The 25,212-nt window shown below is 42.1% G+C and overlaps 1 protein-coding gene across 1 annotated transcript in view; it reads left to right on the top strand.

The window, feature by feature from the left end:
• The first annotated feature begins 1,958 nt into the window (after positions 1–1,958).
• The window catches only part of CRTAC1 (cartilage acidic protein 1), a 603,594-nt gene continuing 580,340 nt past the window's right edge, over positions 1,959–25,212 (top strand). The window contains exon 1 of the mRNA XM_040437595.1: positions 1,959–2,078. Within this exon, the coding sequence (XP_040293529.1) occupies positions 2,052–2,078 (27 nt within the window). The 5' untranslated portion in view covers positions 1,959–2,051. The remainder of the gene's footprint in view (positions 2,079–25,212) is intronic.

Raw genomic sequence — 25,212 nt, 5'->3', positions numbered from 1 at the left:
TCACATCACGTTTCAGCCTTCCACCAGAGGTATATGTTGGGAGGATTTCCTGAAATATACCACTGTGTTGGCATATAGTGACACCTGTAAGTGTCCAAAACACATATATACAGTATACGTTTCCTGTTGGATGTCTCTGCATAGAATAGACAGTACTGTAAAACAAAAAGTATACCAATGTATACCAACCCAAAAGGACACTCTTTGGCATCCATTGGTGGGTGGTGCTCAATGGTCACATGTGCTGTCTACTCTTAGAGCTTTCCTGGCGGAACTCTAGCATGGTGTGGACAGAGCCTAAGCCGGTACTGGTGAAAGGTGGAGCGTGGAGGTCCTAAGACACTATAGGTGGGAAAAGGTATGATATTACTGCATAGGGATCAAAAATATTGAGAGCACTGCATTTTTTTCAAGCAGATTTTAGCACGTATTCTGCACCAAATGTGCACAATCTCTACGCCTCATTGCTTCACTTGGTATCCCGGTTGTCTTTTGCACGGAATCCACAATGGGTTTCCCTACTCACGGATCAGTCCTACTGAATGTGGACTCGCGGCAGCTCAAAGTGCGGCACAAATCAGAGGGTCAACGTTGAATTTTTGCCATAAATTCTAAGCCTGATTTTTTCACACTCCATATCTGAAAAACCATGGCTGCCTTGCAGCGGCGGGCTGGGAACTTAAAGTGGCCCTGGAAAAAATACAAAAAGTGGTGCCGTTTTGTAACTGGATTCAAAATGATGGAAGGCAGGGCCAGCAATACCATATTGTGGCACATTATACCGCCCCAACAGAGCCCAATACCACAGTTTATCATAAAATACATCCATAAAAACTTCCACTGGCCGGCCATGAGGAGGGCCCAGGCGGCCCTCCCTGCGCATCGGCCCACCGGGAAATTTCTTTGTAAAGTCTATGGCCAGTTCACCCCCCCTGCTGCCTTCCTCCAAAAACAGCACCACACCTGTCCACAGTTTGCATGTGGCATTGCAATTCAGTGTTGCTGAACTGCGATGCCAAATGGAACAACCTTAAGAAAGCAGCCATGTTCCTCTAATCCCAACCCAAGTCATGTGAACAGACCGTAATGGACTGCTTATACTAGGCCATGTAACACCTTAGCACAGGAGATAAAGTAGGGATCGTGGAAGTAGCAATTTGAGGATTTTATTGGCTGACGACCGGGAATGATAGACTCCCTTCAACTAGAGGTTAGCACCTAGACTGTAGACTGTCGAGGCAGTAGTTCCAGGTTCATCACTAAGACCAAAGCAGGTAAGTAAGGGTTAACCTCATATTACATGGTCTTCCTCTGCATTAGGGAAGTAAACATTTGCTGGTATTCGAGAGCAGAGGGGATCTCCAGTGAATGAGGATTTGGACCCTCAGGTGTCAAGTTCAACAAAAGCCAATCCAATGTCGAAAAGAAGAAGAAGGAGGAGAAAACAAGCAAAATCCTTCATGGAGAGCAGGAGCTACACTTTCCAAGGTGTAAGCTGCTGATCTTATCTCCTGCCAAACACCAAGGAGGGAGTCACACATGGCTGCATCTCTATGATGAGAAAACATTCATAAAATCCTCTTCTTTGCTCTCTTCGCTCACATCCCTCCTACCTAATGTCTCCCCCCCCCCAATAAAAGTGCAGACCCCATCCCTTGTGCATCCTCACTGTATGAGGTCACCTGAGCCCCTTGAAGGTGACAGCAATCCCTGGATCTGCAATAAAAAGATTTAAGGAATAGAAGGCTCCAATATATATATATTTTTTGCTTTGCATTGATCTGCTGCTGCTGCTGCCGCCTGAGCATCCACTGCAATTTCCAGTTGTAAATCACAGCAGCAGGGACGGTTCACTCCCAGCTCCTTCCCATTGGCCGCCCCCAACTCCTCTCGGTTGCATAAGGCCCCTCTGATTGGTCAGGTGCTTACACAAGACTTTACATAAGCTTGGCGTCTCTCCCTGAGTTGTACAAAGCACAAGAGAGGTATAAGGTGGCCAAAGCACATAGGAAACTTGTCAACTCTTGCAGATCCAACTATAGGGGAGGAGGATGCTGAAGGCACATTTCTTCATAACAGTAAGTGGGATTATTTTTTTTTTTTTAGGTGAACAACACCCCTTGCTGTGAAGGGGTTAATGCATGCTTGCAACAATGTAACAAGGATCTTGTCTTCTATGTACTGTACTTTCCACATAGGCTGCATTGCCCCTATAGCATTGGAAGGGGCGGAGAGGGGGGGCATTGCTATTAGTCCAGTGTATAGTCAGTGACTGCAATGAGTTACTGCATGATTGATGGATGTAGCGATGCTCAGATAAGATGGTAATTGCTGTATGATTTGCTATCTGCATGCATGAGCGACCGTGGATATACTATAGCCATGTACAGCGTCTGCCTCATAGGATACATATTATTATTGGGTAACTATAACTACAACTCCCCACATCTCTTCCCCTGCCTATTACAATCTGATATTTTTTCCTCCTTGGGTAACTAAGTGTGCGCTTCCCTGGGCGTCTAGACTCCAGCCTGGGTTAATGCAGTTCATAGCAGTGGGTAGACCTGAGCTGTGACTCAATTTGTAGGGGAGATTTGTCATCCCATTACACCCCCCCCCCCCCCTACTGCGAAGAATTTTAATATTTAATAGTGACATAATTGCCAGCGCTGGCATTGTTACAGAAGGGAGCAGGGACTGGGATTTTGCTCATTACAGGTAGATTCATTGTCGTTAACCTCCCGACTGTCATCTCTCTTAAAAGTTATAATGGGAATGTTTTTTTTTTTTTTTTTTTAAATCCCCCCTCCCTTCCCCCCTCTGAAATATCCTTGTTTTATGGATGCGGTGCTGGAGTAATCCCCCCAAAAATCTTGTGCACAGCGACAAACTGCCACAATCGATACATTGTTACAAGTAATTATCTTTTTGTTTGTTTTGTGTGTTTGTTTGTTTATTTGTTACATTTTGAAAACTCCAAGGGAGGAACCTGATCCATTAACCCTCTGATTCATCCTATGCCACATTGTATGTTTGACGAAGCAGAAGATGTTTTACCCCTGGAGCCTATGAAATGAAAGGAGTGGATTTTGGTGATCAAGTTGGGTTAAGGTTACCAAGGCCTTGGTGTTGGTGTCTACCGCTGGTTAGTCTCACTCCGGTGCCCGTGGTGCTTTATCGTCCTCGGAAACAAAAGGAGAATTCGGTCATCTGGCTTTATAAACGTTGAATCTGGGTCTGATATTCTGCTCTAGTAAAATAGGATCGCTGCTCTGTATTGCTGGTGGTACTGCAGTGTCAGCAGGCATGGTGCATGGCGGCCGACAGAAGAAATGAAAAGTTTGAAGGACCTGGTAGCAAGCTGCGTATTGACGATATTTTATGACAGCTTTAGGCTGCCGGTCTGGCATTGAGATGACGCACTGGAGAAGTGCATGATATTCCGACTGACTCTTGCAGCGGTCACCCTTACTCGGGGACAGGTTGTAACCTGCCAGACATTGCTACAGTCTTCAGATACAGACTATTTCGGCTTTAATGGCTCTGCTTTGCACAAAGTAAATATTTGAAGTGTTCGGCTTGTTAAACGGTCCTAATATATTAGCAGGTCTCCAGCGACTCGGGAAAAGTGTTACGCTCTAGCACTTTTTAAAATGGTTGCAACTCATTAGGCAGTTTTGTAATTAAATGGAAATTCTGTGATTTCGATAGCGAGGCCGCCCTGGGACAGAGAATGTGGGGGGGGGGGGGAGGTCAATGGTAGAGAGAAGATATCTAAGGTTAGAGGATGGACTTCTCAGGATGGAAAGGAAATATAAATGGTGCCTGGGGATCGTCATTGTGGCCCGTTCTTCCTCATCTATCCTCTTCAGTCTCCTTGTTATCTGTTCCTGGGAAAGCTGGATGACAAGCTGTATGGCTGTGATGGCCGCTCTTACTCTCAGCTCTCACTCAGCTTTTCCCGACTCCTGAATGGAATATGGGCCTTGTTATAGAGTGATGGCCTCATACATCAGAGGATGTCACTGCAGAAGCCATTGAGAAGGCCACAGCTGGGTGGTGACCGATGTGACAGCTGTCATGGCCACCATGATGGTTATTGTAACCCAGATTACCTAACACCAGGAATGAGCGAGCGACAAAAGGATAACTAACAGTTTATGGCAGAGTAATCAGCTTTATTTACACTTTATCTATCTAATATCTATCTATCTATAAATCTAACACTATTATCTATCTAATATCTATCTATCTATCTATCTATCTATCTATCTATCTATCTATCTATCATCTATCTATCTATCTATCTCATATCTATCTATCTATCTATCTATCTATCTATCTATCTATCTATTATCTATCTAATATCTATCTATCTATCTATCTATCTATCTATCTCCTATCTTCTATCTATCTATCTATCTATCTATCTATCTATCTAATATCTATCTATCTATCTATCTATCTATCTATCTATCTATCTATCTATCTATCTATCTCCTATCTTCTATCTATCTATCTATCTATCTATCTATCTATCTATCTATCTATCTATCTATCTATCTATTATCTATCTATTATCTATCTATATCATATCTATCTATCTATCTATCTATCTATCTATCTATCTATCTATCTATCTATCTATTATCTATCTAATATCTATCTATCTATCTATCTATCTATCTATCTATCTATCTATCTCCTATCTTCTATCTATCTATCTATCTATCTATCTATCTATCTATCTAATATCTATCTATTATCTATCTATCTCCTATCTTCTATCTATCTATCTATCTATCTATCTATCTATCTATCTATCTATCTATCTGTCTCATATCAAATCAAATCAGCTTTATTGGCAGGACTAAATACATTTTAGCATTGCCATAGCAAGTGGGAAATTGGGTAGGGTTGGGGAATGGGGACACCTCCAGGGTGGGGTGTCCATGGTATATCAGTCTCCTCTCAGTCTATGGCAGGCAGTAACATATTGTGCTGCTATGGCCGCCGTGCTCTCCTCTTCCCCCAGCAGTATGGAGAGTCTCTTTTTCCTCCATGGAGGTGAAGTCTGGGCAGAGATCAGACAGTCTCCTGAAGTGAGTCTCCCTGACTGCTGAGTATTTGGGGCACCGCAGCAGGAAATTAGCCTTATCCTCCACGGCCTCCTGGTCGCACTGCCTATCTATCTATCTATCTATCTATCTATCTATCTATCTATCTATCTATCTATTATCTATCTATCTATCTATCTATCTATCTATCTATCTATCTATCTATCTATCTATTATCTATCTATCTCATATCATATCTATCTATCTATCCTATCTATCTATCTATTATCTATCTATCTCTCTATCTATCTCTCTATCTATCTCTCTATCTATCTATCTATCTATCTATCTATTATCTATCTATCTCTCTATCTATCTCTCTATCTATCTATCTATCTATCTATTATCTATCTATCTATCTCTCTATCTATCTATCTATCTATTATCTCTTCTTTACATGCGATGAGGCGCAATATTCAGATTTTATAATTCCAGTTCCCTCCTATCAGTGTTTTTTTACATGTGGCTGAATATCCAGAAAAACCCAGAGTCCAAATCCAAGTTCAGCCAATGGAGGTGATACACATATAGCGGCGCAGGAAGCAGTTTATGGTCATTTTTTGTTTCTCAGGCTCTTTTCGCACTGTGCTCTGCAGTACGGCATATATGGGTAATTAATGCCACTGATTGGCATCCGTCACCCTGAGGCACCTATGTGGAAAAAACCATACACCTTTCTACTGGATGCCTCTATATGGAATAGCGTATTCTGCGGCACTATTCCATACAGTAGAAGATGGTATCTCTGCTGTATACCCACTAATGGAGGCCAAAAGAACACTCTGGGATCGTGTAACGGGAGCCTATTGGTCTGCGTCACGCATGGGCCGGGAGTTTTCCCATTGCATATGTGAAACGTGCGGCGGAAACGGAGCCTAAAGAAGCAGTTGCAATGAAGAAGTTGGTGCAGGCTGAAGATCCCTCCTAGAATGGGATTTCTAATATTTCCTATAGGAAAGTCTAAATCATTGACATTTCCCCAGGATTAGAAGTTTTATTACAGTATCATGGCCGCATACCTCTCTTTTGTCTGTAGGTAATATCAGGGGAGCACCTAGCCTTTCTGCTGCCTGAGGCAAAAACTGAAACGGCGCCCCCCCCCCAAATGCCAATTTCTTAACCTAACCCCTTTGCCACAATAAGAGCGCTCATTGCCCATGGCCCTTCCGCTGCCCCCCTCTTGCCCCTACCTGGTGCTGCCTGAGGCGATCGCCTCCCCTGGCCTCATTGTTGGCGCGCCCCTTGGTAATATCATGTCTTGCATTGTGTCGGCAGCTTTCATGCAGCTCCTATGTCACTGATTTCCTATAATCTCATCTATGGATCCTTGTCTACCTCCATTCTCTTATATATGACCAATGGGGCTCCTTAGTAGACAATGGGCATGCTGGCAAATCAGCAAGTCAACTCTAGTCGCCATCAGGATAGATCATCAATATCAGATCGGCGGGGGTCCTACACCCGGCACCCCCCACTGATTAGCTGTGTGAGGAGACTGTGCGGGCATGTGCGTCTCCCGTCTCTCTTTCTGTTTGCTGAAGACAGAGGAGAGACGGACCCCAGCCGATCTGATATTGATGATCTATATTTGTCATCGATATAAAAAATTCAGACAACCCCTTTAAAAGAGCACAGGACAGCAGGATGGACCCTATTAAATTAGGCACACTGCCTGGAGGGATTGATCCTGCTGATTAAAATGTTGCCTGTCTTGTGAAAATTGGTGGCGAAATTCCCAAGAAAAAAAAAAAGACTTTCATTATATATGCAAATGAGGATTTAGTGCACCAAGGGGCAGGTGCCTCGAAGGGCTAGGCCCCACCCTCAGTGCACTGAAGAGCTCATTTGCATAAAGAGTCAATGTACTATTTCTTGAGAACACCGCCACCAATTTTCACAAGACAGTTATTGTTTTAATTAGCAGGATGATCCCTACCAGACAGTATGGCTGGCTTTATAGGGTTGATCCTCCTGATAGTGGCCATATAGGCTGCTGCAAAGGTGTGACACATGCATAGGGATCAAAGCTTCTAGGGTGGAATACCTCAATAAATAATATATCATCCGATGGTGCACTGGACAATTTATTTCTCTGTTGGATTTATGTGGACCTGTACATGAAATCAGTCATATGGCGGCACAGTATAGAGTCATAGACTTCCGGGCAATTTTCAGTTTTTTTGTTTTAGTTTTTTATCCCAACCATAGCTTTTTTAAAATTATTTTTACGTTCACATAGTTGTATGAGGGCTTGTTTATTGCGGGACAAGTTGTACTTTCTAATGGCACCATTAAATATCGCATACAATATATTGGAAGCCAGAAAAAAATTCCAAATTCAGTGCAATTGAAAAAAAAATTCCACCAGTTTTATCGGTTTTATTTTTACACCATTCCCTATGTGATAAATCTGACTTATTCCTTTCATTCTCTGGGTCAGAACGATTACAGAGATACCTCATTTTTCTTGTGTTTTAATACTAAATAATAGAAAAATCTAAACTTTGGAAAAAACATATTTTCTTTGCATCGCCATATTCTGACCCTCATAACTTTTTTATTGTTTTGTCTATGGGGTTGTGCGCAGAGCGATTTGTGCTTTTTATTGATGCCATTTTGGGGGTGTGCAACTTTTTGTTAATTTTTTTTTTTGGGGGGGGTGAAGCAATAAAAAAAATAGTGAATCAGCCGTTTTTTTTTTCTTTTACTGCGTTCACCATACGGGATAAATACATTTATATTATTAGTATGAGCATTTTTGGAAATGGCAATGCCTATGATCTTTTTATTTACTGTTTATTTTATTTTATTATGGGAAAGTGGGGGTGATTCAATTTTTTATTTTTTTTTTATATTTTTGAAAACTTTTTTCTTACTTAAAAAAAAAATAACTTTTTAAAGTCCCCTTAGTGAACTTGAATATGCGATCTTCAGACCGCTTCTCACTTACACTGCAAAGAATTAGCATTGCAGTGTATGGAATGTTCGCTATGTTGTTACAGAGCCCTGCCACCTGCAGGCCTCCATAAGAACTACAGCTGTAATAGCCTAGAATCCTTCCTAAGGCTCCAGCCTATTATAGAGAATGAATGGCTTCCCCCGATATCTTAGTGTGGGAAAGGCATATGGGCCCTGGGAGAAGCTGCCTCAGATGCCATGGTCACAACTGACCATGGCATCTGTGGGAGTTAAATGTCTGCGATCGGTATTATCGCTGATCGAAGACATTGGCTCCAGGTGTAAAACGGCACAATCCCAGTGACTATGGAGCCCACTACGCTCGCGAGTCTTCTTCAAAGGGATTTTTCTGATCCCCTAGAAAGAAAAGTCTACATTTCCAACAAAATCTCAAAACGTGACGCACAGTTTCATAGAGCTAAAAGATACATTCTATTGTAGCAGAGAAGATTTTTTCAGATATAACAAGGCTGCGTTTTTTCTTCTTCATAACTTGCATTATCGTAATATTTTACATAGAACTGTAGGAAAACTTGCCTAATAAGCAGAGAAGTGTCACAATGGGGAAACCATATTAAATGCAAGACACTTAGGGTCCATTCACATGTTCGTGGTGTATTGCGGATCCGCAATACACCCGGCCGGCACTAAATAAAGAAGTCCTATTCTTGTCCGCAGCTGCGGACAAGAATAGGACGCGCTCTATTTTTTTTTTCGGAGCTGCGGAAAGGAAGATCGGGGCCGCGCTCTGGAAATGCGGATGCGGAGAGCACATAGTGTGCTCTCCGCATCTATTCCGTCCCCATAGAGAATGAATGGGTCCAGACAATTTGCGGAACGGATGCGGACCACACGTGTGAATGGAGCCTAAATAACAAATTCAGTTCTGCTATGTAAGAAGCAGTGCCGAGTTTGTCATTTAGCACAGGTTATATTTTCTAGTGTATTCTTTGTGGTTTTCAAAAATGACAAAAATATCGACCAGATCGCAATTAAACACGAAGCATGTACGACATGGACTCAAAGTAGCTAAAATATCAGATCTAATGCAGCAGAGCTGAGTTTGTTAATACAGGTAAAATTTCCAAAAATAGATTAAAATCAGCGCACAAACCATGCAAATAGCTAAATGACAAAATCAGTTCTGCAATGTAGGGCTATGTACGGTATGTATTATCTCATGTATTTACTCTAAACTCTATATAACCTATATTATTATTATTATTATTATTTATTATTAAAGCGCCATTCATCCCATAGCGCTGTACATATGATAAGGGGTGCGCATACATAATACAGACAATTGCAATAAGCATTAACAAGACGAGTTACAGACTGGTACAGGAGGACAGAGGGCCCTGCCCGTGAAGGCTTACCTATATAGACCATTACTAATGTAGTAGAGCTGAGTTTGTTAATTCTGCAGGGCTGTGTTAGTCTTTGGACATAACTTTAGACGCAACTGCAATATCAGGTTTTACAAAGAACTGCAGGTAAACGTTTAATTGTCAAAATGACAAATTCAGGTCTGCTATGTAAGAGGCAGGGTTGAGTTTGTCATCATGTGTTTACGCTATAATCTACAGTCAGGTCCATAAATATTGGGACATCGACACAATTCTAACATTTTTGGCTCTATACACCACCACAATGGATGTGAAATGAGACGAACAAGATGTGCTTTACCTGCAGACTGTCAGCTTTAATTTGAGGGTATTTACATCTAAATCAGGTGAACGGTGCAGGAATTACAACAGTTTGCATATGTGCCTCCCACTTGTTAAGGAACCAAAAGTAATGGGACAATTGGCTTCTCAGCTGTTCCATGGCCAGGTGTGTGTTATTCTCATTATCCCAATTACAATGAGCAGATAAAAGGTCCAGAGGTCATTTCCAGTGTGCTATCTGCATTTGTAATCTGTTGCTGTCAACTCTCAAGATGGGATCCAAAGAGCTGTCACTATCAGTGAAGCAAGCCATCATTAGGCTGAAAAAACTAAACAAACCCATCAGAGAGATTGCAAAAACATTAGGCGTGGGCAAAACAACTGTTTGGAACATTCTTAAAAAGAAGGAACGCATCGGTGAGCTCAGCAACACCAAAAGACCGGGAAGACCATGGAAAACAACTGTGGTGGATGACCAAAGAATTCTTCCCCTGGTGAAGAAAACACCCTTCACAACAGTTGGCCAGATCAAGAACACTCTCCAGGAGGTAGGTGTATGTGTGTCAAAGTCAACAATCAAGAGAAGGCTTCACCAGAGTGAATACAGAGGGTTCACCACAAGATGTAAACCATTGGTGAGCCTCAAAAACAGGAAGGCCAGATTAGAGTTTGCCAAACGACATCTAAAAAAGCCTTCACAGTTCTGGAACAACATCCTATGGATAGATGAGACCAATAACAACTTGTACCAGAGTGATGGGAAGAGAAGAGTATGGAAAAGGAAAGGAACTGCTCATGATCCTAAGCATACCACCTCATCAGTGAAGCATGGTGGTGGTAGTGTCATGGCGTGGGCATGTATGGCTGCCAATGGAACTGCTTCTCTTGCATTTATTGATGATGTGACTGCTGACACAAGCAGCAGGATGAATTCTAAAGTGTTTCGGGCAATATTATCTTCTGATATTCAGCTAAATGCTTCAGAACGCATTGGATGGCGCTTCACAGTGCAGATGGACAATGACCCAAAGCATACTGCAAAAGCAACCAAAGAGTTTTTTAAGGGAAAGAAGTGGAATGTTCTGCAATGGCCAAGTCAATCACCGGACCTGAATCCGATTGAGCATTTCACTTGCTGAAGACAAAACTGAAGGGAAAATGCCCCAAGAACAAGCAGGAACTGAAGACAGTTGCAGTAGAGGCCTGGCAGAGCATCACCAGGGATGAAACCCAGCGTCTGGTGATGTCTATGCGTTCCAGACTTCAGGCTGTAATTGACTGCAAAGGATTTGCAACCAAGTATTAAAAAGTGAAAGTTTGATGTATGATTATTATTCTGTCCCATTACTTTTGGTCCCTTAACAAGTGGGAGGCACATATGCAAACTGTTGTAATTCCTACACCGTTCACCTGATTTGGATGTAAATACCCTCAAATTAAAGCTGACAGTCTGCAGGTAAAGCACATCTTGTTCGCTTCATTTCAAATCCATTGTGGTGGTGTATAGAGCCAAAAATGTTAGAATTGTGTCGATGTCCCAATATTTATGGACCTGACTGTATATATCCTACGGATTTAGGAAGGGTAAATCTAAAAGCACAATTCTAATGTAGCAGAACTGATGTCAGCTATAATAGAGCTGTGTTACGCCCCTTTCACACGGGTGAGTTTTCCCCGCGGGTGCAATGCGTGAGGTAAACGCATTGCACCAGCACTGAATCCGGACCCATTCACTTCAATAGGGCTGTGCACACGAGCGGTGATTTTCACGCATCACTTGTGCGCTGTGTGAAAATCACAGCATGCTCTATATTCTGCGTTTTTCACGCAACGCAGGCCCCATAGAAATGAATGGGGCTGTGTGAAAATCGCAAGCAAGTTGCGGATGCGGTGCGATTTTCACACATGGTTGCTAGGAGATGATAGGGATGAAAGCAACCCCGAAACCCATTAAAGTAAATTCACTGTATTATTTTCCCTTATAACATGGTTATAAGGGAAAATAATAGCATTCTTAATACAGAATGCTTACTAAAATGTGGATTGAGGGGTTAAAAAATTTAAAAAAATTAACTCACCTCATCCACTTGTTCGCACAGCCGGCATCGTCTTCTTTCTTCTTCTTTCAGGACCTGCAAAAGGACCTTTGATGACGTAATCGCGCTCACCACGTAGTGAGCATGGTGACGTCCGCGCAGGTCCTGCTGAATGAAGATAGAAGGATCTTACGTCATCAAAGGTCCTTTTGCAGGTCCTGAAAGAAGAAGAAGGAAGACGATGCCGACTGCGCGATCAAGTGGATGAGGTGAGTTAATAATTTTTATTTTTTTTAACCCCTCAATCCACATTTTACTATGCATTCTGTATTCAGAATGCTATTATTTTCCCTTATAACCATGTTATAAGGGAAAATAATACAATCTACACAACACCGATCCCAAACCCGAACTCCTGTGAAGAAGTCCGGGTTCGGGTCTGGGTACCACATAAAAATTTTTATCACGCACGTGCAAAACGCATTACACCCATGCGATAAAAACTGAACAATGCAACGCAATCGCAGTCAAAACTGATTGAAATTGCGTGTGCACTCCCGCGGGTTTCCCGCAATGCCCACGCGACGCATCCTGAGCAAATCCGGGACACCCGTGTGAAAGAGGCCTTAATCTTTTTGCACTACTTGCGTATTTGTAATGTCTGCTTTTGCCCAGAGCTACAGGTAAAATTTCCTAATTACAAATGAGCGCACAAACCATGCAAATAGCTGAATGACACATTCATTTCTGCATTGCAGGGCTATGTATGTTTTATCCCGTGCATTTACTCTAGACTCTATTTAACCTACATAGACCAATACGAATGTAGCAGAGCTGTGCCAGTCTACGGTTGTGCATTGGGCTGCAGGTAAATGATTCACAAATGACGGAGCCCTAACGGTTGCAATGACAAATTCAGCTTTTCTAAACTGGTAAATATCAGGATAAATAACCGCCCCAGCGCGTTTCGGGCTAGATTAGAAGCTTTATTGGTTTATCATTATCTGAATAGTTGAGTGAGAAATGTATCAGTAGGAGATCCGTTTTCATTAAAGTGTAAAACCTGCCTTACTTCATCAGGCCCTCAATCACAGCGACTAATGCGGGATTTGGGATAACCATGTTAGATAGGGGATGTGTTTTATGACCTTGTGCTAGGATGTAAGAAGCGGGTTTTTGGCTTAAGCGTCTACATGCCACGCTCTACATTACCCCATGCTGCTGGCTTCCAGTTAATAAGAAATTGATTTATTTGTAATATACTCTCATTTTCTTTGTCCCTTCTCCTTCTCTTCCAATTCACTTTTCAATTTGTTGTCCCTAAAGTATCTCACGACCGCCATCCCCCCCCGCCCCTCCCGCCCCTCCCAGATCTTATGGCTGATGAGATTCTATTCAATATCATTTCTTTTTATTAACTTTTACATTTCCAATTCCAAAAAAAAAAAAAAAGAGAGGAGACGAAATCTTCCAGGGCTTGATTAATATGTATTTGGCTGCACTAATTGTGCATATATCTGTTTAAAATAAGTACAAAATCTGCATTTTAAGCAATCAGGAGCGCGCTGATTCTAACCGCAGTCATACGCTTCATTCCTCACATTTATCAGTTTCATTGAATATATACCGGTAGTTGTGTTCTTTATATCATTCGGGGAGGGAAGAGCTGCTCCCCCAATCTAGAATCATCAGACACAACTTCATGCAAACAACTTTTTCTTCTATCTGACATCTCAGGTCTAGGGTGGTGAAAGAGTTAATACCAGCATCCCTAGTTGTCTTCCCTGGTGGTCTAGTTCCTGAAAGGGTCAATGCTAACATCATTTGTGGTCTTGTGTACTCAAGAGGTTAATGTCATAATCTCTGCTGATCTTTTAGGCGAGAAGAGTCTGTATGGTCGAAGGTCTAATGTCAACATTTATCATTTTATTCAAATATATAGATCTTTACATCAGCGATATAGGGTTGACAATCAAATAGAAACTAAGTGTGATTTGGGGTTAACGCTTCACTTGTAGACCTATTATTATCTACTATGCCTGTGGTATAGGGTGGTAAAAGGGTTAATGCCAACATTCCTAGTTGTCTACGGTAGGTAATGGATTAAGGTCAGCTTCCCAGGTGGTCTAGGTGCTAAAAAGGTGAATGCTAGCATACTTTGTCGCATTGTCTACTGAAGAGCTCAATGACAAAATCCCAGGTGGTCTAGGGTAAGGAAAGGGTTAATTTTCACATAGTCTAGTGTGGTCAAGGGGTTAATTTCAACATCCTTGGTGGTCTGTGGCAGTAAGGTGTTAATATGAGCCCTTCTGGGGGTTTAGTGCAATAAGGGGTTAATTCGGGATCCCTGCTGGTCTATGGAAATAAAAGGTTAATGTCAGCATCCATGGTGGTCTGTGGCTGTAATGGGTTATTGTCATAATCCCTGGTGGTGTAGAATGGCATCTCTGGTGGTCTAGGTAAGGCCTCTTTCACACGACCCTTTTTTTTCCCCGTTTGCGGGCCGTTTTTTGCATTTCGTATACGGTCCGTATATGGAACCGTTCATTTCAATGGTTCCTCAAAAAAACGCAATGTACACCGTATGCATTCCGTTTCCGTATTTCTGTTTTTCCATTCCGTTGAAAGATAGAACATGTCCTATTATTGCCCGCAAATCACGTTCCGTGGCTCCATTCAAGTCAATGGGTCCGCAAAAAAAATGGAACACATACGGAATGTACATCGTATGTCTTCCGTATCCGTTGCGTTTTTGCGGAACCATCCGTTGAAAATTTTATTCCCATGCCAATTTTTTCAATGTAATTACCGTATACTGTATATGCATTATAGAAAAAAGGAAACGGATACACAACGGAAACAAAAAAACGGAACAACGGATCAGTGAAAAATGGACCGCAAAAAACTTGAAAAAGCCGCACGGTCGTGTGAAAGAGGCCTAAGGGGTTAATGTTATCATCCTGGGTGATTTAGTGCAGGGAAAGGGTCAATACATGCATTTCTGGTTGCCTGTGGCTGTAACGGTTTAATGGCAGCATCCCTGGTGGTCTGTGGCTATAATGGGTTAATGTCAGCATCCCCGATCTTCTAGGGCAGAGAATGAGTTGATCCTTGGTGGTTTAGGATGACATTTCTGGTGGCCTAGGTAAGGGGTTAATGTAATCCTCCTGGTTGAGTTAGTGCAGAGAAATGGTTAGTAGATGCATTTCTGGTGGTCTGTGGCTGTAATGGGTTAATGTCAGCATCTCTGGTGGTCTGTGGCTGTAATGGGTTAATGTCAGTTGATTCCTGGTGTTTCGGGATGATATCTCTGGTGGTTTAGGTAAGGGGTTGATGAAATCATCCTGGGGGATTTTGAAAAGGGAAAGGGTTAATATATGCATCCCTGGTGGTCTGGTGAGGTGTAGTGGATTACGCATCTCCCCAAAATTTAACAGCAACTTCGGCCACATGGTTACAGGTCGGGTGCGCCCTTACCCCTCCCACAGTACTCACCATATTGTGCTCTCATCTTGAAGTACCACTCGGCCTGGAGTCCTAAAGGACATTTTCCATTGTGTCACACTTATTAGGACTAATACGGGGCTATTTTTTACAGTGGGACCCATGTGTACCCTAATGCCATTTCCATTGTGCCGCCATCTGATCTCCGCAGCGCCATGGTGCCCATCATTAGCTTTACGTCCTTCTCATTCCAGCATTGAACACATACGTTACCCGCGCACTACGGGGAATATATTCCCTTTCTATATCCTCCTTTAACATAACACAAACCATTACTGAGTGTCTCGCGGCCCCAGATGATGAGATTGGCCGCAGTCTGCACTTCACTGCCAATATTTATTCTTCATTTTTCGGAATTCTGCCTGACATTTTTGGAATTGCGAGACGCGTTTGCTCATTGTTCTTTAATATATCTGTCCGATCTGCTTTACTTGTCCAAATACCGTTCATCAGGTAAAATAAACATTGGGGTGATCAGCAGTATTCCATAACCACGATCTATAAGATGTACTGTCAGCATATATTTAAAGGAACGGTCCATAAAAAAAACAACACACCGGCCAAGACTTACTATTGATTCTGCACCTGGACTTTGTCCAGAATTTTCTTGCATTTTGGTGCAAACTGATGCGCCCGCTGCTAAGTAGGTGATGTGCCAGAAAGAATACTTCAATGCCTCTGCATACTTAAAGGGGTTATCCCATGATTAATGTAAAAAATGAAAATCAGACATCATATAGTACAGGATAATCTATTTCTAATAGAGCTAGAACCAGCCCTGTACCTCACATGGATCCAGAGATCTCCAAAATCACTGCTCCAATTGTTCTGCTAGATTTATTTCAAGCTGGCAGCTCAGGGGGCGTGTCCTTTCTCAGGGGGCGTGTCCTCTCTCAGGCAGCATTTCCTGTCTGTGCAGCCGGTGGCAGTTGTAAGATGAAATTGAGCATGTGCGTCCACCTCACCACACCAAACAGCAGGTGGCGCTATAAAGATACAGTCAGGTCCATAAATATTGGGACATCAATGCAATTCTAACATTTTTGGCTCTATACACCACCACAATGGATTTGAAATGAAACGAACAAGATGTGCTTTACCTGCAGACTGTCAGCTTTAATTTGAGGGGATTTACATCCAAATCAGGTGAACGGTGCAGGAATTACAACAGTTTGCATATTTGCCTCCCACTTGTCAAGGGACCAAAAGTAATGGGACATTTGCCTTCTCAGCTGTTCCATGGCCAGGTGCGTGTTATTCCCTCATTATCCCAATTACAATGAGCAGATAAAAGGTCCAGAGTTCATTTCACGTCTGCTATTTGCATTTGGAATCTGTTGCTGTCAAAGCTCAAGATGAGATCTAAAAAGCTGTCACTATCAGTGAATCAAGCCATCATTAGGCTGAAAAACACAACAAACCCATCAGAGAGATAGCAAAAACATTAGATGTGGCCAAAACAACTGTTTGGAACATTCTTAAAAAGAAGGAACGCAGCGGGGAGCTCAGCAACACCAAAAGACCCGGAAGACCACGGAAAACAACTGTGGTGGATGACCGAAGAATTCTTTCCCTGGTGAAGAAAACACCCTTCACAACAGTTGGCCAAATCAAGAACACTCTCCAGGAGGTAGGTGTATGTGTGTCAAAGTCAACAATCAAGAGAAGACTTCACCAGAGTGAATACAGAGGGTTCACCACAAGATGTAAACCATTGGTGAGCCTCAAAAACAGGAAGGCCAGATTAGAGTTTGCCAAACGACATCTAAAAAAGCCTTCACAGCCCTGGAACAACATCCTATGGACAGATGAGACCAAGATCAACTTGTACCAGAGTGATGGGAAGAGAAGAGTATGGAGAAGGAAAGGAACTGCTCATGATCCTAAGCATACCACCTCATCAGTGGAGCATGGTGGTGGTAGTGTCATGGCGTGGGCATGTATGGCTGCCAATGGAACTGGTTCTCTTGTATTTATTGATGATGTGACTGCTGACAAAAGCAGCAGGATGAATTCTGAAGTGTTTCGGGCAATATTATCTGCTCATATTCAGCCAAATGCTTCAGAACTCATTGGACGGCACTTCACAGTGCAGATGGACAATGACCAAAAGCATACTGCAAAAGCAACCAAAGAGTTTTTTAACCGCCTCACGTCCGCCCATAGGATATAAACGTCCTATGGGTGGACGTCTATTTCTGACAGCACGTTTTAAAACGTCCTGTCAGAAATAGCAGCTGCACGCTAATCGTGCAGCTGCTGATCGGGTTGCCCGCTGTCAGTGACAGCAGGGCAACCCTAAGACAAGGCAGGGACAGTTCCCAGGTGTCCCTGCCTTCATGATCGCTGCAGACACAGCGCTCACCGAGCGCTGTGTCTGCAGAGCAGGAAGCGCTGTGCGCTTCCTGTTCCGGCCCGGCGGTCATGTGACCGCCGTGACCGGAGAGTGCAGGGGCTGTGTGAGGTCTCTCAGAGACCTCGATCAGCCCTGCTCTGAGGCTGTACAGTGCTGGATTGCTGCTGTACAGCCTCTATAGGGGTGCATTTGTCCTGTAACTGGGGCTACCATGTCAGCCCCAGTTACAGGAGAAATCAACTGTGAAAAAAAAAAGAAAAAGTGAAGTAAATGTCCCCCAGAGGTCTTGTATGACCTTATGGGGGACGAAAAGTGTAAAAAAAAATAAAAAAAATAAAGGGTTGAAAAAATAAAATAAAATAAAGTTTCACATGTAAAAAAAAAAAAAGTTCCCAAGTTAGGAATAAAAAAAAAAAAATTAAAATAGAAAAAATAAAGTAAAATAGACATATTTAGTATTGCCGCGTCCGTAAAAACCAGCTCTATAAAAATATCACATGACCTAACCCCTCGGATGAACACCGTAAAAAATAAATAAAAAAAACTGTGTCAAAACAAGCAATTTTTGTCACCTTGCATCACAAAAGGTGCAACACCAAGTGATCAAAAACGCGTATGTCCCACAAAATGGTACCAATAAAACCGTCACCTCATCCCGCAAAAAATGAGCCCCTACATAAGAAAATCTCTCAAAAAATAAAAAAACTATAGCTCTTAGAACATGGAGACACTAAAACATAATTTTTTTGGTTTCAAAAATGCTATTATTGTGTTAAAGTGAAACAAATAAAAAAAAGTATACATATTAGGTATTGCCGCGTCCGTAAAAACCAGCTCTATAAAAATATCACATGACCTAACCCCTCGGGTGAACACCGTAAAAAAAAAAAAAAAAAAACTGTGTCAAAACAAGCAATTTTTGTCACCTTGCATCACAAAAGGTGCAACACCAAGTGATCAAAAACGCGTATGTCCCACAAAATGGTACCAATAAAACCGTCACCTCATCCCGCAAAAAATGAGCCCCTACATAAGAAAATCTCTCAAAAAATAAAAAAACTATAGCTCTCAGAACATGGACACATTAAAACATAATTTTTTGGTTTCAAAAATGCTATTATTGTGTAAAACTTTAATAAATGAGAAAAAGTATACATATTAGGTATCGCTACGTCCGTAACAATCTGCTCTATAAAAATGTCACTTGACTGAACCCCTAAGGTGAACGCTGTAAAAATAAATAAATAGAAACTGTGCTAAAACAACCAATTTTTTGGTCACCTTGCCCCATAAAGTGTTATATTGAATGATCAAAAAATCATATGTACCCAAAAATAGTACTAATAAAACTGGCACCTTATCCCCTAGTTTCCAAAATGGGGTCACTTCTTGGGAGTTTCTACTGTAAGGGTGCATCAGGGGGCTTCAAATGGGACATGGCATCTAAAAACCATGTGGAGTTCCTTTCCTTCTGCGCCCTGCCGTGTGCCCATACAGCAGTTTACGACCACATGTGGGGTGTTTCTGTAAACCGCAGAATCTGGGTAATAAATATTGAGTTTTGTTTGGCTGTTAACCATCGATGTGTTAGAGAAAAAAATTGATTAAAATGGAAAATCTGCCAAAAAAGTGAAATTTAAAAATTTGATCTCCATTTTCCTTTAATTCTTGTGGAACGCCTAAAGGGTTAACAAAGTTTGTAAAATCGGTTTTGAATACCTTGAGGGGTGTAGTTTCTACAATGGGGTCATTTATGGGGGTATCCACTATGTAGGCCCCACAAAGTGACTTCAGACCTGAACTGGTCCTTATAAAGTGGGTTTTGGCAATTTTCTTAAAAATTTGAAGAATTGCTTCTAAACTTCTAAGCCTTCTAACGTCCTAAAAAAATAAAATGACATTTCCAAAATGATGCCAACATAAAGTAGACATATGGGGAATGTTAAATAATAAATATTTTATGAGGTATCACTTTCTGTTTTAAAAGCAGAGAAATTGAAATTTAGAAAATTGCGATTTTTTTTACATTTTTGGGTAAATTTGGGATTTTTTCATAAATAAAGCTGAAATATTTTGACTCAAATTTATGACTATCATGAAGTACAATGTGTCACGAGAAAACAATCTCTGAATGACTTGGATAAATAAAGGCGTTCCAAAGTTATTACCACATAAAGTGAGATATGTCCGTTTTGCAAAATTTGGCCTGGTCAGGAAGGGGGCAAAGGGCCCAGATGGGAAGTGGTTAAGGGAAATAAGTGGAATATTATGCAATGGCCAAGTCAATCACCTGACCTGAATCCGATTGAGCATTTCACTTGCTGAAGACAAAACTGAAGGGAAAATGCCCCAAGAACAAGCAGGAACTGAAGACAGTTGCAGTAGAGGCCTGGCAGAGCATCACCAGGGATGAAACCCAGCGTCTGGTGATGTCTATGCGTTCCAGACTTCAGGCTGTAATTGACTGCAAAGGATTTGCAACCAAGTATTAAAAAGTGAAAGTTTGATTTATGATTATTATTCTGTCCCATTACTTTTGGTCCCTTAACAAGTGGGAGGCACATATGCAAACTGTTGTAATTCCTGCACCGTTCACCTGATTTGGATGTAAATACCCTCAAATTAAAGCTGACAGTCTGCAGGTAAAGCACATCTTGTTTGTTTCATTTCAAATCCATTGTGGTGGTGTATAGAGCCAAAAATGTTAGAATTGTGTCCATGTCCCAATATTTATGGACCTGACTGTAGATTTTTTAATTAAGTATTCAGATCCAGGCGCTGGTTTGAAAACGGTAGAATATTTTTTTGTGGGACGACCCCTTTAAGAAGCCGTGTCCTTTTTGAGTTTAGGTTTTAGATATTTTCTTGATGCAAATTTAGGAATTTCTGGCACAATTTAGACCAAGTTTGATTTCAGATATCTAAAAACTCGATCAACCCCTGTAAGCTTCCTAAAATAATAAATTAATTTATACTAACTCATATTCTCCTCTGCGACTTCCTGCGCTGTGCACCGATCCTCACCGCTGTTTTTATTTTTCTGGCTACAGCGGTGGCGTTCAGTGCACACAGATCGCTGCTGCAGCCAGTCACTGGCCTCAACAGACATTTCCCGTGCATGGCTGAATCCAGCCATTGGTTTCAGTGGTGACCTGTAGCCATAACTTCACCACTGCAGCCAAGAAGATAGCGTCAGCAATGGTAGGACTCGAGCTCAGAGTTCGAAAGAAACAGGGAAGACACTAGATGAGTAATTATTCACGCCATTTACAGGGGTTGCCCAAGTTTTTATAATGTTGCCTTTGCCAGACATTGATCATAGATCCGAAGTCGCTTCGGTCAAAAACTCGTTTGAATGCTGTATGAAGATCCGTCTCTGTACAGCATTCAAATGTATGGAGTCCGCCGAGGTAAAATTCGTTATCTCTGAAGTCTCGGAAAACTTTGGCGAAAAACTTTCGGACACTGATTATTCAACTTGAAAACAATTTTAAAACTGGGATCCGAAGTCGGCTTCGGTACCCAGGTACCAGTAGATAGCGAAGCGGACATCGGATCCCAGTTTTAAAATTGCTTTTAAATTGAAAAATCGTATTCCGAAGTTATTCACCAAAGTCGCGCACAACTTCAGAGATAATGAATTTTACCTTGGCGGAGCCCAAACGTAGAGATGAGCGAATTTTTGAAAAGTTTGATTCGGCTGATTCGCCGAAGTTTACAAAAAAATTTGCTTTGTGACGAGTTACTTCATCACGAAGCGCATTTTTTTTGTAAGTAGCAGGTGCAGTGGCAGGGAGCGGCGATAGCGCCGCCCCCCCCCGTCTTTGTACCCCTCAGATGCCGCGTTCATACATGATCGCGGCATCTGAGTGTAAGAACAGTGTAAAATTAGCATTCAATTTTTTTTTAATCAAACTTACCGCCTCCATTTGCTCGCAACAGGCCGGCCGCCGCCATATTGCTCATCACACGCGGGATTTTGGCCGAGATCAAGATGGCGGTTGGCTGCCCATCGCAAGCAAATGGAGGAGGTAGGTATTCATTTTTTTAATTTTTTCGCTATTTCAGGTTAAATCGCTAACACGAAGCACGAGGAAATTCAGCTTTGAGGTGAATCGAATTTATCCTGAAAATCGGATCGAATTCCACTTCGTGGGATTCAGTTGTCTTATCTCTACCCATACACTTGAATGCTGTTAGGAGACGGATCTCCGTACAACATTCAGATGAAGTTTTGATGGAAGCGACTTCAGATCTATGATCCAAAGCTCGCTTCGCTCAACACTACTAGACACAAGTTTTTATTCTGTTTTTTATTGTTGCATGGAAATGTGATTAAAGTTGGGCTCACGCTGTGTATTAGCCCTCCATAGGGGTTCCTGTTAGGGGTATACATCAGAAATCCACAAAACAGTATTTAAACGTATACATCAATGGGAGCATTCACTATTATGGGTCAAGCAGAGCTCTGAGGATTCACCTTTGGCCTCTGTTTTGACGTTCTTTCCTGACAGAACAGCGCGTTCTACAGCTATAACGGAAAGCAGGTTAAACGGAGGCCAAAGACAGATCCTTTGATCTCGATTTGACCCCTTAAAGTGAATGTTGCCATTTCAGTACATGTTTGAATATACTATGTAAGGTTATTCAGACATATACCGCTGAAGAAAACATATACTTCTGCGGAGAGCTAAAACGCAAAGTGATCCCAGCCTTAAAGGGGTTGTCCCACGAAAAATATTCTACAGTTTTCAAATCAGCACCTGGATCTGAATACTTTTGTAATTGCATAGCCACTGAGATATTCGATAAAATGTATCTGTACAGCGCCACCTGCTGTTTGTTCTTTTTCTTATTTCCTTGTCCTGCTCACTGAGATGGCCGCACATGCTCAGTTTCATCCTTCAAATGCTTCCTGAGCTGTGATAGGTAGAGTATGGACACGCCTCCTGAGCTGTGATAGGCAGAGCATGGACACGCCCCCATGAGCTGAAGCAGAAAAGACACTCCCCTTGAGTTTTCAGCTTGATATAAATCTAGCAGAGCAATGAATGGGGAGATCTCTGGATCCATTTGAGGTCCAGGGCTGGTTCTAGCTTTGTTAGAAAGAGATTGGCACGTGCTATATGATGCCCGATTTTCATTTTTTACATTAGTCATGGGATAGCCGATTAACCGGGTTCTCTAGCTTCATAATACATTTTTTATCTGCCCAGTGTACCCCAAACATTGCATATATTTGCCCCATATACCTGTTTTTCATGTCAGCCTTGCTTTCCCCTGCTATCGAAATCACTGCATCCCGGCAGGAAGTCTACATGCAGAACTTCCTCCTGCCACACTGTTCCCTCTGCAGTAGTCTCTCCCCCCCTACACCTCCTCTCTCCATATCAGCTAGGCATAATACATGGATGTAAAGGACACCAAAGATCTGCACTAGCTATAATGCATAGTATCAGTTTTGTTTTGAGTATTAGGCTGAGTTCACACGGGCGTTGCGGTAAAAGGTGCGGGTGCGTTGCGGGAACATGCACGATTTTTCCACGCGAGTGCAAAACATTGTAATGCGTTTTGCACGCGCGTGAGAAAAATCTGCATGTTTGGTACCCAAACCCGAACTTCTTCACAGAAGTTCGGGCTTGGGATCGGTGTTCTGTAGATTGTATTATTTTCCCTTATAACATGGTTATAAAGGAAAATAATTTAATAGCATTCTGAATACAGAATGCAAAGTAAAATAGCGCTGGAGGGGTTATTTTTTATTTATTTTAATTTAACTCACCTTAATCCACTTGCTCACTCAGCTCGGCATCTCTTCTGTCTTCATCTTAGCTGTGTGCAGGAAAAGGACCTGTGGTGACGTCACTCCGGTCATCACATGATCTTTTACCATGGTGATGGATCATGTGATGACCGGAGTGACGTCACCAAAGGTCCTTTACCTGCACACAGCTAAGATGAAGACAGAAGAGATGCCGAGCTGCGCGAGCAAGTGGATTAAGGTGAGTTAAATAATTTTTTATTTTCTTTTAACCCCTCCAGCGCTATTGTACTATGCATTCTGTATTAAGAATGCTATTATTTTCCCTTATAACCATGTTATAAGAGAAAATAATAATGATCGGGTCTCCATCCCGATCGTCTCCTAGCAACCGTGCGTGAAAATCGCACTGCATCCGCACTTGCTTGTGGATGATTGCTATTTTCACGCAACCCCATTCACTACTATGGGGCCTGCGTTGCGCGGAAAATGCACAATATAGAGCTTGCTGCGATTTTCACGCAACGCACAAGTGATGTGTGAAAATCACAGCTCATGTGCACAGCCCCATAGAAATGAATGGGTCCGGATTCAGTGCGGATGCAATGCGTTCACCTCCCGCATTGCACCCGCACGGAAAACTCGCCCGTGTGAACTCAGCCTTAATAAGAAAATGACACAGTGTCATCCTCATTAGGAGCCTTTGAATGTCAGACTAGAGAAGTTACTCTGTACTTGGATGCTACAAGTGCCTCTTTGAGCTTGAGCTTGCTTTTCTTCAAAGTCTATACTTGAAAGTGAATGTCCTTATAATCTAACTCCTGTAGGTCTGATATTATACAAGTTATTTCTTAACTCTCCTCATACAGCTGATCGGCGGGGTTTTCAGGTGTCGGATCCCCGCCAAATCTGATATTGATGACCTATCCTGAGGATAGGTCATCAATATTAAAAGCCCGGAGAACCCATTTAACATATTTTATAGCAGTTTTCTGATGCAAAGTTCCAAATCCTCTGCTTGGACATAAAGGTAAATTATTACATACTTACTACCTACAGCCACCACTAGAGGGAGATTATGAGCTTATTGCATACAGTTAGGCAGGGTTCACATTACATTCTTGCCCTTTGCTCCTGAACAACACACAAGCTGTGTCTACAGGCTCCATTAGTCAGACCATGGCCAAAAGAGTGTCCTCATCAGTAGAGTTGAGCGAAAACCTGGATGTTCGGGTTCGGCCAAACTTGAAAAAAAAATTTGGGTTCGGGACCCAAACTTGACCCGAACTTGACCCCGAACCCGAACCCCATTGAAGTCAATGTGGACCTGAACTTTTGAGCACTAAAATGGCTGTAAAAATGGAATGGAAAGGGCTAGAGGGCTGCAAAAGGCAGCAAAATGTGCTTAAGAGCATGGCAAATGCTCTGCAAACAAATGTGGATAGGGAAATGAATAAAAAAAACATAAAAGACCTTAAAAAAATAAAAATTAGGAATGATGTAGGAGGAAGAGGTTGAGGAGGCGGTGAATGGGTGGATGTGGCCGTGTAGGCTTACGTGGCGGTCTTGGAAGTGGCGGTGAAGGAGGAATAGGTAGCCAACACTGATGTGTGTTATTTTACATTTTTACATAGGGGTATCCCCCAAAATATTGGGACATATAAAAAAAAAAAAGGAATAAGTGCACTTGAGTACAGTGGATGGTTGAGGCTGTTAGAACTGTCTATTCTGCACAAGGTACTGACAAGTCCTGAGGGATCCAAGCCTGGTTCATTTTAATGAACGTGAGCTTGTCCACGTTGGCTGTAGACAG

The sequence above is a fragment of the Bufo bufo genome, chromosome 6 (genome assembly GCF_905171765.1).
Source record: "Bufo bufo chromosome 6, aBufBuf1.1, whole genome shotgun sequence".
NCBI lineage: Eukaryota > Metazoa > Chordata > Amphibia > Anura > Bufonidae > Bufo > Bufo bufo.
Note: the sequence above shows the minus strand (reverse complement) of the source record. Positions and strands in the feature narration are given on the sequence as shown.